The 15556-nt window shown below is 59.9% G+C and overlaps 1 protein-coding gene across 1 annotated transcript in view; it reads right to left on the bottom strand.

Moving 5' to 3' along the window:
- The window catches only part of PITPNC1 (phosphatidylinositol transfer protein, cytoplasmic 1), a 94557-nt gene that overhangs the window by 28185 nt on the left and 50816 nt on the right, over positions 1-15556 (bottom strand). Inside the window, exon 5 of the mRNA XM_008068595.1 lies at positions 5630-5725. Within this exon, the coding sequence (XP_008066786.1) occupies positions 5630-5725 (96 nt within the window). The remainder of the gene's footprint in view (positions 1-5629; positions 5726-15556) is intronic.

Here is a 15556-nt window from a genome sequence, read left to right on the forward strand (position 1 = left end):
GAAACTTCGTTAAAAATTCTAAAGCCTGCCGGGCTCAGTGGCTCAGCCTGTCATCCCGCACCTTTGGGAGGCTGAGGTGAGTGGATCGCCTGAGTCCGCGGGTTCGAGACCCGCCTGGGCAGGCGAGACCTCATCTCTACAATAAATCAAAAAATCAGCCGGGCGTGGTAGCGCGCACCTGTAGTTCTGGCTACTGGGAAGGCTGAGCGGAAGGATCGCCACAGCCCAGCAGGTTGAGGCTGCGGTGGCCGGGAGCGGCTGCTGCACTCCAGTCTGGGCGACAGAGTGAGACTCCAACTCAAAAATAAATAAATAAATAAATAAAATAAAATATGACTACCTTAAAAAAAAAATCCTAAAGCCTGAGTTAATGAGCTAAACTGCCTATCTTTCTTGGTGCCCTTAAATAAGCGCTGAAGACAAGCAACCTAGGAACATCTATTCTCTCCTGGATATTTTTGGCACATAAGCTGAACAGTTGTGCTTGGAGCCTGAACAAACAGAAGCAGAGGAGAGAGAGTCACTCGGTGGGGCCCTATTTCTCAAGGGGGAAAAATGTCATCCCTTGAGTAGCTGGGACTCTAGGTGCGTGCAACCATGCCCAGCTGACTTCTTGGAGAGCAGAGCTTTCACTATGCCACCCAGGTTGGTCTTGAACTCCTGGCCTCAAGCAATCCTCCTGCCTCAGCCTCCCAAAGCGCTGGGATCACAGGTGTGAGCCACTGCACCCGGCCAACACTTTCACTTTTAGAATTTATTGTCGAATAGATTCTAAACCAGAACGACTCCCAAAACATGCCTGTGACTGCTCCTTCCAGTGTCATAATAGCGCAAGAATGGCAATACCCCAAAGGTTCACCAAACGGAGAATGGCTTACTGTGAAGCCACTTAAACCCGCCAGTGGGAGTGTGACGCCACAGCAGACGGCAAGCTTGTGCTGCTGGTGTCGCTAGCGCGTGACGCAAAGAGGCAAACACAGTGTGAGCTTAGTTTCATGAAACAACGCCTCTACGCTCATGCTTACGCCTAAATACTGGCTTGAATGAGTCACCTCTGTGACGAGGGTCACCAGAGATTTGCTCTTCCCTAGCTCTATGTTTGTATCGTGTCGGGATCGTTTTTACAAGGATCACATACTAATTTGTGAGCAAATAATAAGCTTTGTTTTTTCTTTTTCTTTTAAAGATGTGGGGTAAAATTCAGGGCTAGGTATACAAGTGGTCATCATACAGGTAAAGTTTGGGCCTTACTTTGGTCCCCATTTCGCCTGCTTTGAGATCAGGTACTTTTACCGATGAGGTGTCCTCCACCCCTGCTCCCTTCCCTGGCAGGTAGCGCTACTGCCAATTCCTTTCTTATAGCATTATGATAATTGTTCAGGGTCCACTTATGAGTGAGAACTTGTGGTACTCTGTTCTTTGTTTCTGTGATAGACCACTCAGCATTATAACAAGCATGGTTACCGGCCCCGCTCAGACACCACCTCCCACAGACTGTGCTGCCCACGGCTGTCCACAGAGCCACCCCTGGGTCCCGGGATGGCTGTGCACTGGGTGTCGGGAGGTGTGCATAGCCTCTGGGTTGCACGCCACATCCTCCCACTGGACCATGAGCCTGTTGGGGTGAGCGCTGGCCTTTCACCTCCTCCGTAGACCCACCGGGGGCCTCTCGCAGGGTCCTTGCAGTGGACAAGTCCTCAAAGGTCAGAGGAGAGGAGTGTGTTCCAGCCTTGCTGGGAGGCCACCGCCCTAGGGGCTGGGTCCCTGTTCCCGGTCGGAGGAAGTCACTTGCACAGTCAAGCCCACCCTGGCTGGGGGCCCACAGGCTCTCTGTGCTGTGACCCTGGATGGGTCACACGCAGGCCTATTCCAACCCGTAAAGGGGGTGGGAGTTGCCGGGTCCCAAGCCTGTCTGCCTCCCTGCACATGGGGCTGCTGGTGAGGCCACAGGCACGCATGGCTCTGCTGGCCCGAGAGGGGCCTGTGGGGTTGGCGTCGGCACGCTGCTCTGAATCCTGAGGAGGTGGGGACAAGGCCTGCGCTGACAGTGTCCTCTCTCCCCTGTGCCCTTCCCTCTGGCCACGCCCATGGTGTCCACCAAGTGCTTCTTTCTCAATCTTTTTTTTTTCCTTTTTGAGTCGGGGTATCAGTCTTTCACCCAGGCTGGAGTGCTGTGGTGCCGTCACGGCCACCGCGGCTTCAGTCTCTGGGGCCACGCCGGTTTCCCCCCATGCCCATGGTGGTATCAGTCCTCTTGTCTTTCAAGTCGCTTCTGGGCCCAGGAAGTCGGGCCCCACACAAAACAGCCATGTCACTCTCAGAAAGACAGACAGACTGAGGGACAGGGAACAGCAGCTGTGCCCACTGCAGACAGAGCAGCACAGGGCTCCCAGCATGGTGGCCACGTTGCCTCCGGCCCCGAGATCGTGGGGGAAGCCTCGTGGCCCCCAATGGCCAAGATGGGGCCCCAAAGAACAAGGTTTTGAATCGAGGGGGCCGAGTGGCCTGGCCGAGCGCTCTGTGCGGAAGGGCAGACATGCAGGACAATATTTACCCGCTGGCTCGCTCTGCTCCCTGGCCGGCTGCTGCACTTAGCAAACAGCACTTAATCTCCCGCCTTTGACAGTTGCTGGAAAACCGAGCTACCCCTCTCTTTGTTCTGTCCTCTCTCTCCCAGCTCAGCAGATGTTTAGCCCTGTGAGGCCCAGCTCAGGAGGCCACGGCTTCCTTGGTCTGCAGGCTGCGGTTCAGTCACACAACTCAGGGGACGTCTGGCATCAAGTCCTGTTTAAAGATTCCCTCTGCAGGGCCACACGTGATCGTCCCAGGTCAGGGGCCTCTGCTCCGAGTACACAGTGTCAACATGTGACTGCCCCACATTAAGGGTCCCTGCCTCCAGGACACGTGTATCAACACGCAACTGTCCCACATCAGGGTTCCCTGCCCCCTGGACACTTAGTGTCAACACGTGACTGTCCCATAGTGTCAACATGGGGCTGTCCCACGTCAAGGGTTCCCACCCTAGGATACGTGTGTCAACAGGCGACTGTCCCCCATTAGGGGTCCCCGCCCCCAGGCCTGCCTCCTCCTGCCTGGGTTCACAACACTGCCCACGTCCCAGCTGAAACCCCCAGCTCTTGTTGCCATGAGTAACACAGCCCCTTCGCACCCTGCAGAGCGGAGAGAGGCTTCCTTCCTCTGCAGCAATAAGACGGAACTCAGGGGTCTGCAGAGGACAAGCCCTGGGGCCGGCACACTCTGGTCTCTCCACCTCAGGGTTGAGCGTGGAGCCTGGGTCCCGTGGGCACTTAGTAAATGCTAACTGAGGGCATTCGCTGGCAAGCCTCGCCACTGGCACGCCTTCCCGGCTCCCTCTCCTTGACCGGCTGGCATCACGGCTCCAGGACCGGTGTCTCCGTCGTGGTGCATGGGGGCGTATGGCAGCATCCTGACCCCCCACGGGATGCCATGTCACCCCTGCTGCAGTTTCCACGTTAGGAATGCCTTCAGCTGTTGCCAGTTGCTCCAGGCGATGCACCTGCCCCCTGAGAGCCCCGGGCTGGAGACCCTTCCCTTCTCATTCACATAAATCAATGAAGATTGAAAGACACAGCACGAGAGCACCCCTTCCGGCTTCCTCCTCGGGCTGCCCTTTGTCTTTTCCCACATGTGTCTGGGGACGTGGGGGCTGTGTGGCCTGCACGCAGTGTCTGGGGGGCTGCAGGAGCCGTGGCCTCTGGTCACTCCCACTGGGCAGTGGAACCAGATGCTGTGAGCCATGGGCGGCCAGCCAAAGCCTCAGCCTCGGGCCGGATCCCTGAGTGGCTTTCAGACATCCTCCAGGCCAGAGGCTGGGATGTGCTCTCGCACCCGACCCGCCAGCTCTGCGTTGTGGGTGGCCTCCTGGCCGGCCTCCGCAGACAGGCCTCCTCACATATCCGCCGGGACCCTCACCTTGAAGTCTCCCCAGAGCGTAGGAGAGTCACGAAAATCTTGGCAGAAGCAAGGAGCCATGCACGGCGCATCACAAGCCCACCCGGCGACTATCATTGTGGACTCGGGCACGCAGCCTCACGGCTCCCTGGGAAGGCCTCGTGACCTGTGCTGACGGCTGAATGGTCACAGCGAGTGTTGTCCCCACCCCGGGGCCACCGCTGAGGCCAGAGGCTCCCGGGAACGCCAGCTCAGCCTCTGGTCTGCACAGGAACGGTGACGAGACAAGGAGGCCCTACGCGTCCTTGGAGTCCCAGGCAGGGCTTCCCGTGGAGAAGCCAACTCTGGTTGCCTTAGTGAGGGGAGAGGGGCTTGGAGGATTTCAGGGAGAAATGGGAAAAGCAGAGGAAGAGCCTCAGCACCCCTGAGGCCTGGACGGCACGGACCGTGGTGGGGCTGGGGGCTCCTAAGTGCTGGTGAACTTGACACGAGACCTCAGGACCTCGTGGAGCGAGGCAGGGGAAGGTCCAGGGCGTCCGTTTATCCCCTTCAGCAGGTTGGTGCAGAGAGCACTTATTATTTTTTAAAGAGACAGGGTCTCACTGTCTGTCAGGCTGGAGTGCAGTCACAACACGGTCACAGCTCGCAGTCGCCTCCGACTCCTGGGCGGCCTTCTGCTTCGGCCCCCCCAGGGCTGGGATGACAGGTGTAAGCCATTCCACCCGGCTCTTAACTCTGTTCATCGTAAAATGCACAGGTGTGGTTGGCTGCAGGGTGTCATGACAGTAGGTGACATGCTCGGCCTTTGGGTGGTGGTGAGAGGCACAGCCACCCCTCAAAAGTGTTAGCTAAGTTCAGGTAAGACGTCTATACCCGATGAGCCCCAAACGTGGAGGCAAAAACCCATCTGAGCCAGGGTGGGGGCCCCGCCTGTGTGCAGATGAGGAATTCGTTCCCAACGGGCCGCTTATCACGTCCTCCCTCGGCCTCAGGGAGTCTGAGACAAGAGCTCCAGGTCCAGGGCGGGCCTGGGCCTGACTTCCACTCTGGGCCTGGCGTGTGTCACCACCCAGCAAGGACAGCCCCGTGTGTGCCAGGCAGGGCGGGGGTGCCCCTTCCCAGCGGGTCACCCACGTCCATCAGCAGCCCTTCATGAGACACAGGTGGGCTGAATACAGTGACCTGCACACACGGAGGCAGGGAGGTAGAGGGAAGGCCAAGGGCACGCCTGGCAGCATGGTAGCGTAGCAGGGAATTCTGTGAGGCGTGCTCCCAGCACAGCAGGACAGGCCCTCACGCGGGCTCCCTGTGGATGAGCTGCTGGCGTTCTGGGGGCCGATGGATCGTTTTAGGTCCAAAGACGCCAGTGAAGCAGCCCTGCCTCCCCAGGGTCGGCGGCGGGGTGGGGCTGCTGCTTTCGGAGGCCAGCGTGTTGAGGGCTCAGCCCAGGGCACGCTGACGCTGCGCCAAATGACACCAGAGCGGGGAGGCGGGGAACTGAGTCAAACCGGGTGACCCGGGGCCAGGAAAGGGGACCCCGCTTGAGACCCGCATTCCAGAACCTGCAAGATGTGAAACACACTGAAGCCGCTCAACGACAGCCACACTCTTGCAGGCAGGCGGTGCTCATCGAATGAATGAACGCACACACGCACACATGCGTGCTCTAACCTCCGAGTCACCTGCCCACGCTCACCTCAGACTCCTTGTAGTAGCGCTCCGGAATTTCATCGCAGGCGATATCAATGAAGCACACCTCTCGTTCCAGGTCTTTGGCCTCATTGTCAAAAATCTGAAAGGGAGGAACAACAGACGGAAGGTGAGTGACACCAGGGACGCCCTCCAGAGGGCCCGGGGCAGAGGACTCCACGGGGCGCCCTTGCCCACCCTCACCGGAAGCGGGCGTCACGGCATGGGTTTGTCACCGCAGAGGCAGAAGCCGCGCCCGCCACGCGCAGCGCGGGGAGGAAGGCGGGCCGAGGAGAAGCCAGGACATGAGCCCTCCCCACGGAAGCCTCCGGTGGGGGCAGCTCCTGGGGGGAAGGGGCTGAAAAGGCGCCGGTGGGACCCCAGGCCAAGGGCGGGGCACGGCCCAAGGGCTAGAGACGGAAAACACATGTCTTTCACATGTGGTTCATTTCATGAGAGACACACGCCCACTGCAGAAAATGCAGATGAACCACAGTGCCATTGCCCAGGGATGAACGGGGTGTTTTCCTTCTCCTCTGCGTCTTCTTTTTAGTTTTCGAGTCTTGCTCTTGGCTGGAGTGCGGTGGCACCATCACGACCCTCACAGCTCACTGTGGCCTCGAGCTTCTGGGCTCAGGCGATCCTCCCACCTTAGCCTCTCAAGTAGCTAGGACTACAGACGTGCGCCACCACGCCTACTAATTTTGCTTATTTTTTTGTAGAGGTGAAGTCTTGCATGTTTCCCAGGCTGGGCTGGAGCTCTTGGGATCAAGCAATCCTCCCACCTTGGCCTCCCAAAGTGTTGGGATGACAGGTGTGAGCCACTGCACAACGTCCTTGGTACACATGGGGGAAAAGGGAAGCTTGGTGAGAGCCTGAGGTGGCTCTTGCCAGTCACTTGAGGGTCCCCGAGAAACACACAAGGGCAGTCATGGCAGGCACCTGCTGTGGGGCCAGGCCGAAGCCCTCAGCTTTTCCTCTGGCCGCTTCTCTGATCCAAGGGGATGATCATCCTTCTGGAGGACGGTAGACAGATAAAGCTTGGCAAGCAGCATCGTTCTTAGAGGAAGTCCCCCCCCATTTGTCAATTTACTTTTGAGTTGGAGTCTCACTCTTGTCGCCCAGGCTAGAGCGCCGTGGCATGCTTGCGGCCACCGCGGTTTTGACCTGCCAGGCTTAGGCGATGCTTCCGCCTCAGTCTTCCAAGTAGCTGGAACTACAGAGGTACACCACCGTGCCTGGCTAGTTTTTTGTGAATTATTGTGGAGACGAAGTCTGACCAAGTTGCCCAGACTGGTCTGGAATCTCCGGGCTCAGGCAATCCTCTCGCCTCGGCCTCCCAAAGTGGCTGAGACACTGGTCCTGTCCCCGCCAAGAGTCTGGAGTGCCGTGGTATGATCATAGCTCACTGCAGTCTCAACCTCCTGGGCCCGCCCCCCCCCAATTTAAAAGACTCTGCAGTGCCGTGGTGTGATCATAGCTCATGTAGCCTCGACCTCCAAGCAGCTGGGACTACAGTTGCATGCTACCATGCCTGGCTAAATTAATTTTTTTTTTTTTTTTTTGTGGAGACGGAGTCTTGCTATGTTGCCCAGGCTGGCTTCAAACTCCTGACCTCGTTATCCTCCCGGCTTGGCCTCCCAGAGTGCTGGGATTATAGGCACGGGCCACTACGAGGTACCTACTAAGTGCTCCACGCTGAGCCTCTGAGCATGTGGAAGATACAGCCACTCTCAAGGGGGTGGATGACTTTGTGGAGACCAGGTTAACTGCAAGACTTAGCCACCATAGAACACAGAATCCCTACATTGTCCAAGTACTAAGGACGACAAGGTGTGTGCTCTGGGGGAGGCACCTGGTGCAGATCCAGCAGGGAGGGGAAATAGCCAGGCTGTGGTGGACCCGGGCCAGGACTGTCACCTGCTGCAGGAGGGTCAGGAGACAGCTGGGTGTTGCAGGAAAGGAGGACCCCGCCTCACAGCGAGCCAACCGGTGTGGTTTAGGACGCCGGCCCGGACAGCTTGGGGCTGCTGAGATTTTCATCAGGGGCCCAGAGAACCAGCCACGGCACGGGGCGAGGGGTGGCTCAGGGGGACAATGCCAGGTCCCCTCCTGAGCTGGAAGTGGACCCCACCTGGTCTTTGTAGGAGGGGCGCGCCTGCCTTAAACCTTCCAAGTGTTGCGCTGGCCATGGGATCTGGGGTATTAAAGCTGTGTGCAGGAGACTTGGAATCAGGGCAGGCTGGGTAAGCTGTCACCGTGTCTAGGCCCTGGCGTGGAGGGGAAGTGTCCTCTGAGGCCAGGAGAGGGTGCAGAGCAGACACAAGGCAGGCACAGTATGTGAGTGGCTGAGGACATCCTGTCCCCAGTGAGGTGGGGACCAGCCAGAACACACTGCTGGAGGGGCGGGTGAGGGGGCTCCGAAGACTCTGCGGTCCTCAGTGGGACTGGTGGACGTGCTCGTGCTTCCTGTGCTGCCCTGAGTCCTCTCACTGCAGCTCGGTGACCCTCTGGTCCGCGGGGCCTGTGTTCCTAAATAGAGGGACCTGGGCTTAGTGGTACCTGCAGGCGGCTCCAGCCCTGGGTCCTCGGGGTGGCCGATGCAAAAGTGGGGCTTTTCGGGCACAAGCCGGGACGTGGGTACACTGCGGTGGACAAGTTGGCAGGTGATGGCACACGCCTAGGCCCACTGGGTCAGATGCACTGGGGGTGGGGGTGCAGAGCTGGGGATGGCCTGCTCTAGAGGAGCCTGGGGGCGGCCTCAGGTGGAGATGGAGGTGCCCGCGGGCCGGGCAGTGGCAGGGATGCGACATGCAGGGTGCTTGGGGCCGCAGGAGGGCTGCTGGCCCACGGAGCGCCCGCAGCAGAGTGGGAAGCCAACGGGGGCCTAGGCCAGGGCACAAGCAGGAAGAACCGCAGGCCTTAGCTGCCCGCGGGCACGGTTTAGACCCGGGGCATGCGGGCGGGAGGCCTCTTGTTCTCCAAGCAAGTGTCCTGGGTATCACCCTCCAGCGCCCTCCTGGTGAACCTCTTCGGGCAAAAAAGGGACGGGCACCGGCCTCCAAACCATGGGAGGATCCTGAGAGACAGCCCCTACCGCCAGCAAAAGTAAAATGCGGGAGCAAATGCAGGAACCAGCTGCCACTCTCCTGGGGAGAGGGCTTTGTTTGGTTTGCATTCTCCTTGATAGCCTGTCATCACCTCCCAGGGCAACAGGGACCTCATCAGGGCCTCCGGTGGGCACCACACACCCCCAGGCCCCTGACCGGAAGGCTTTTCCTGGTGGAGGGGCATCTGCTGCCTCCTCCCCGCCTCAGTGGGCCGCCTCTCACAGATGCTCTTGTGAGTCAGCTGGGGGCTTGAAGTCTTTCTTTTGAGACAGTGTCCGGCTCTGTAGCCCATGCCGGAGTGCAGTGCTGCAATCACAGCTTACTGCAGCCTCGACTTCCTGGTATCAAGTGATCCCCTGCCTCAGCCTCTCAAAGCGCTGGGATGAAAGGTGTGAGCCCCGAAGCCTGGCCTGTGACATCAATGAAAAGTAACAACCTTTTCCCTTTTTTCCTGATCCTAATCACGTGACTTTCTTCTCAGTTCCCCCCTCACTGGGCAGTGGACAGGACTCTGACACAGAGCAGGTACCGCCCACTTCATTTGGACCTGGCGTGGGCTGTGCCCTCTCAGAGTAGATGTCTGGGTCACTGAGGGGGCATCACCCAGAGCCCAGCACTGATTTTCAAGGTCTGAATGGCAACTCAGCGTGCGGCTGTCACATAAAGGCACCAACCTTCCCGCTGTTACAGGTGGGAGCCCCCCCCCGCCTTTTCTTTTTTGTGTCTTATTTATAATACTACAGTGAACGCCAGTAATGAAACGCTCAATCTGATTGCTGACGATCTGATAATCTCTCGGAGGTGTCAGACACTGCTCCTGGATTCCAGACCTACGACGTCAACTGGCTGCTGGACTCAGGGCGCAGAGATCACTCGTGGTCAACAAGTTCAAAACCACGCACGTCCTGTCCACCCCCCCTTCGAGCTACGGCCTGGGCCTGTTTCTCCTTGTGGTCCTTTAGCCACCTGCGGTGGAGCCTGGTGTTGCCCTGTGCTCTTATATTCCTTTCTCATTCTCACATCACACCGGCACGAAGCCCTCTGCTCCCACAGCCCCGGCCCTCACCAGTTCATCTTCCGGGCAGATCTTCGTAACTCTGTCTCACGTGGTCCTCGACTTCCTGTCTCTGAAGACTCTGGGCGCCACACCCTTCCTTCCTTCCTTCCCTCCTTGCTCCTTCCTTCCCTCCCTCCATCCACACTCCACCCATGAGTTTCCTTCCCGACATACTTGCTCACCCTCTTCCGTGCTCTGGACACATAGAAGTTTATGTTGGAAGGAGCAGAGCCCAGATGTCACCTGTCTGGCTCTAAGAATCCTGGCTCCAGCACATGGGAGTCATGTGACCTGAGAAACCCCGCTGGGCTCCCATGCACCACTGGACGTGAGCTCTCCAGGTATTCCTCGCCTGCTCCCGGACCTTGCGAACTGGCGGGTGTAACAGGGCTTTGCCACCTCCCACGGGCTCGGCGTCCCACTTCCTGCTGCACACCTTGCCTGAAGAGGCCTTCCTCTCTTCCTTGTTCCGCCTGCCCCACCCGCTCCTGAGAGCCTGGCGCTCGTTGTTCATGCCCCCGGCTCCTCGTCCGCTGCCCCAAAGGCTTGTCCCGCCCCGTCCACACGCATCCACGCCTCCTCCAAGGCCGCTTCCAAGGCTTCCATGACCACCTTCCGGGAAGCATTTCAGGCAAGCAACCCTGTGTGTCACAAATTCCAACTCCACATTTGGTCAGGGCCCCAGTAGAATTGCCAGGGCGTCTCTAGCAGGTGACTTGTCCCGGCCGTTGCTGCTTCTGCTGAGTTGGGGGTCATGAGTCAGGGAACCCCCAGGGAAGGCGACCAATTCTCCCTCTGCTCCGCCCCCACCAGAGCCCAGGATGATCAGTGGTGACAGGCCCGCTGAGATTCTTAAACGCCACGCTCCATCACACCCGGGAGTCCAGGGTACACATCCTGGTTACACTGGTTGGGATGGGGACGATGCCACACCGGGCAGGCAACTGCAAATGCCGCGCTTTGCTGAACTCTGCAGGTCTGGGCCAGCAGCGCCCTGGGAGTCGAGGAGAGGCCCTGACTCGCCTCCCGTGCAGCCTCAGACGCGCCTTCAGTACCTGGTGCAGAAACAAGCATCACATCTGGTTTTGCTTTTTATTGCTGCCACACGCCTCGAGTCTAACGGCAGCATCTGTTGCCTCTTGCGCACTTTGTTGTCTGCCAGCCGAGGGTGTCTCGTTAGCCAAGAAGCATCAGCAGACGCCCGAGGTTTACACAACAACTTGTGAGAGAAAGAAGTGAAATTCGGATAAAGCCTGCCCACGAAGTTTACTCATTTAGGCAAATCAGGATAAATGACTTCAAGTTTAATTTCAGGAGCTGAACCCTTGGCTGGAGGAGTCCGAGCACCATCCGTCCACCCGTCCCCTCGGTGCCGAGGACCGCAGGGCTTGAGGGCGGCTCAGGCGCCCTGCCAGAACATGGTCTCAAAGCTTGGTCTCCACGGCACTTCCTCATGGGTTCACGCACAGCCTGGGTCGTCTGGCTGCTTCAGTGCAGGTTCTGACTCAGGGGTCTAGGCTGGGCCTGGGGGTCTAAAAGTGCCCAGCAAGGCTGATGCTGGAGCCTCTGAAAACATCTGAGGTTCCGGGTGTGACTCAAGGAGCACGGGATAGAGACCCCGGGGCAAGCAGCAGGGGGTGAGGAGGACAGAGCTTGTGTCCAGGCGGCAGGAGGACAGGGCTGCGTCCAGGTGGTGGCGGGGGGACAGGGCTGTGTCCAGGCGGCAGGGGAACAGGGCTTGTGTGCCAGCTGTGAACAGGGTCGGACTCGGGGTCTAAAGGGGCCCCTGTGGTAGCTCTGCGGGAGATGGGTTTCGTGAAGACTGTTCTAGAAAAGGGACACGGGCCTTGACTCGGGCCGTGGCAGTTGGAATGAGCATGAGGTGGGTGAAATAAGCAGAGGCAGAACCACGTGAACGGAATGCCCACACCTGGTACCAAGGTGAATGTGGAGACAGCATCTGGCCTCTTTCTGCAAGTCCCGTGGACCTTCTCTGGCTGGGGTCGGCCTGCGGAGGCTGCCCCAGCAGCGTGCACAGCAAGGGGGCAGGCTTCGAACGTCCACCGTGGCCCGGCTTCCAATTCCTCCTGCCCTCTCAGGTGGGCTTTTCCGCACAGACAGCCTTGACTTCTGGGTGCTCAGAAGAACACACTGCCCCAGCCTCGGCGGACACCAACCTCCCACCAGCCTCTGACTCCAGCTCTGGGAGAAACAGCTCAGAAGACCCAAGGAGGCCGCAGGCTTCCCAAAGCCAGAACGGAAAGCACAGGGAAGCCTCACACTGGGGAAGGGTGTCCTGAAAGTCCTCAAGGACCCAGGGCTGCGAACACAGGGCTTCTGCCAGAGATACACGGTCCTGACTGGCCATGAGACACCAGAGGGCGGGGCGCCTGCCCGACTAGCCAGTGGGGAGACAGGCCAGAGGTGAGACCATGTCTGGGCTAAGGGGCATAAAGAACGTGATGCTCAGAGGCAAGGGAACCCGCACCGGACACCGTGAGAAGTGTCTCGCTGTGCTGCCCAGGCTGGACTCGGGCTCCGGGCCCCCGGCGGTCCTCCCTCTCGGTCTCCCTAGAAGCTGGGCAGATTCTGAAGGCTTTCAGTGTTTGCTAAAAAGACATTACGCGGATAACTGGCGAGACACAAATATGAGTCTGCGTCCGAAAACAGCCTTGTGTCAGGGTGAAGCTTCCAGAACGTAAGCACTGCGCTTCGATTTGCGCAGGCAGAGTCCAAGCTCCCGGGACACACACACCGAAGGATGCAAGGGTGAAGGGTCACGATCTCTGGGACTTGTTCTCAAAGGCTTCTGGGAAAACAACGCCATGTAAGCGGCGAAGCGGTAGGAGGAAAGGCGGACAACCGGCGAGCGAAGAATCCCCTTGCTGTCCTTGCAAACTGCTCTGTGGGCCCGACCTCCTTCAAGTGGAGGAGGCCCGGCAGCGCTCGCGCCGGTCCGGAGGTCACCGTGGAAGGGGCCGGGCACCCATGCCCATCTGTGGCGGCCAGGCTGCCCGGACGGGGGGAGGGCGCCAGCGTGGCCCTGGAGCTCTCTCGGAAAACGCTGCCTTTGCTCTGTCGCCTCATACAACCTGGGCTGGCTCCCTCCTGCAACCTCGGAAGGCTGCCTAGAGGAGGCAGGCCTAGAAATACGCCCTCTTGCCAAGGCCCACCAGGGTGCAGGACGACCCTCCCTCTTCAGGGAGCAGGATGACCCTCTCCTGCTGGGGAGCAGGCCCACAGATGCCCGACCCACTGTGCAGGCGGGCAAGGGGGCGGCAGCCCCAGGCTGGGTTCAAAGGTGTTTCCTCCAACTCCAAGTGGGAGGGCACTGCAGCCTCCATGCTGCTCTGTCCTTGGATTGTGGGGCACACGCTGCAGGGTGCTCAGGCCGAGCAGGGCCACCGCAGAGGCCACTCCGAGGCTGAGTGGCTGCCCGGCTCACAGACAGGCAGCTGGGAGGTTCCATGCGTGTCTGGACGTGCGGTTTGCTCAGCAGGAGGTCCTCTGCGGAAACGTGGACCATATACATGAGGGAACACTACGCGGCCACAAAGAACAAAATCATGTCCGCTGCAGCAAGGCAGCTGGAGCTGGTGCCGGCGTTTCGAGCAAACCACAACAGAAACAAAACCTGAGCCGCACGTCGTCCCTAGTAAGCCGGCCCTGAATGACGGGTACAGGGGCACAAAGGCGGGAACAAATGGTGCTGGGTCTTCTGTGCTCCGGCCCGCTGCCTGTTCACACCACAGGGGTGATGGCAGGCGGAGGCCGCCCTCCCGATGCCCAGCCCAGCTGCAAAGGGTTCCGATAGGAGACAGTCTTCCAGCCAGACACTAGCCTCACACTTGGCTGTTCGAGGCGGGGTCTCCAGCCTGCGTGCACAAACCTCTCCTACTTAGCAGCCTTTTCATTTTTAAAGAACTTTTTGTAGAGACAGGGTTTCATGGTTGCCCAGGCTGATCTTGAGCTCTAGCCTCCAGGGATCCTCTGCCTTGGCACCCCAAGGCCCTGGGATGATGGGGTCCGGCCACACGCCCAGAGCCCTCTGGAGAAGCTGCTTTTCAGTGCGATGTTTCGTTCTCGAAACACTCCCATCTCACCGCAGGCAGATGGACTCGGGCCCCTCATGAACAAGAACCACAAGGGGAGTGCCGCGCTGGGTATCCAGGAACGGACGCGCTCTCCCCAGAACCCGGACAGGAAACCTGACTCTCCCCCTCCGCTCCTGTCCCCCCGGCCTGTTTCCCATGACCTGTGCACGACGTGTTTCCATACTGACTTTTCCAACCAAAGCGCTGAATAATCCCCTCATTTACCACCTGCGGCCCATTGTGACCCCAAACAGTCAGCCAGTTGAGGGCAGAGAGCGCCCATCTCTGAGGCTTCGACAGAGGTCCACTGTGGCCACAGGATCTGCTAGCACAAGAGGACCCTTCTTCACCGTCCTTGGAGGGCCCTTCCTCACGACCCCAGTCGAGCTCCCCACTTGGCACTACCCCTCTGAGGGAATGCCCACCGACAAGGAGTTTCTGAAAGGGCGAGACGGGGGTGTCACGAGCTCGGGTGCCCCTGCAGGAGTGTCTGCTGCTGTGCAGCCTTGGGAGGAAAAGCAGTCACTCTGGGCGTTTCCTCTGGAGACTCCCGGGAGACACAGCCCTTCCCCCGATCGGCTGCCCCCACAGTGGAGCCCACGCCCCACGCGTCCTGGGCTGGCCGTGTGGACCCTCGGTGCCTCCTTCTCCCGGGGCCTCCCACTCTGAGCTCTGAGAGCGCCGCTGACCTCCCTCCAGCACCCCTCCCCCACTCCCCGACTCCTTTCTCCTTGACCTCGGGAGTCCTCCAGGCCCCGGGAGACTCCAGCCGGCTCCGCGGCTCATGTGCCCTTTGTTGAGTCAATGTTTCCATCCTCTGCTGAACCTGCCGGAAAATAGACCCTGAATCGATTCCACGCTCCCTGTGCCCTCACGTGGCTGAGAACGCGGTGCGGTTGCTCTGGCTGGTGGCACAGCCCGCGTCCCCCGTCACCGTGCAGCTGCATGTCTGGTGGCGCCCGGACTCTCCTCCACACCCACGAGGCGTGTCCCAGCCCCGCGCCTCCTCCTGACCCCGTCCCTGCCAGGCAACCTTTCGGCCCGCCGTCCCGGGACTGGGAAGTGCTGGCACTCCTGCCCCCGCCTCCCTCCATGCCCTTCCTCCTCGGAGGCTCGGGAGGCGGGTTACTGTCTGGTGGCCTCGTGGTCCCCCACACGCTCACAGCTCTGGCTCCCCTCTGCCTCACCACCAAGAGTCTGCAGGCAGCGCCGACCAACCCACGGGCCCACGCTCCAGCTTGCTGTTGCGTCCCCCCTGGGTCTTGGCGAACTTCCCTTCCCTGACGCCTGGCCCCGCTGGCAAGGCCCCGACTCGGCCTCTCTTGCCCTGTTTGATTTGCCTCGCCCCGTGTCTGGAACAGAGGAGACGCCTCAGCACACGAGCTGGGCTTCCACCGAGCCGGGCACCCCCGGGAGGGCCTCTCCCGCCCACCCGAGTCTCCCCTCGCCGGGCTCGCTTCCTTGGGCAGCCAGGCACGGGCACCCGGGGGGCTGGCCCCGCCTCCACTGTGTCTCGTGTCCTTGCAGAGGGGCTGTCTTACCCACGGATCCCACGGGGCTTTCCAAGCGCTGTGATCGAAGGACTCGGGGGCTGCTATCCCGTGACGGTCTCTCCTCGGCCCCTCACTCTCCTGGCGGCTGTGCTCCCACCTCCCCGAGCTCCTTCTCCTCGC

This window comes from Carlito syrichta, unplaced genomic scaffold, assembly GCF_000164805.1.
Source record: "Carlito syrichta isolate Samal-C Ts95f unplaced genomic scaffold, Tarsius_syrichta-2.0.1 Scaffold311267, whole genome shotgun sequence".
In the NCBI taxonomy this organism is placed as follows: domain Eukaryota; kingdom Metazoa; phylum Chordata; class Mammalia; order Primates; family Tarsiidae; genus Carlito; species Carlito syrichta.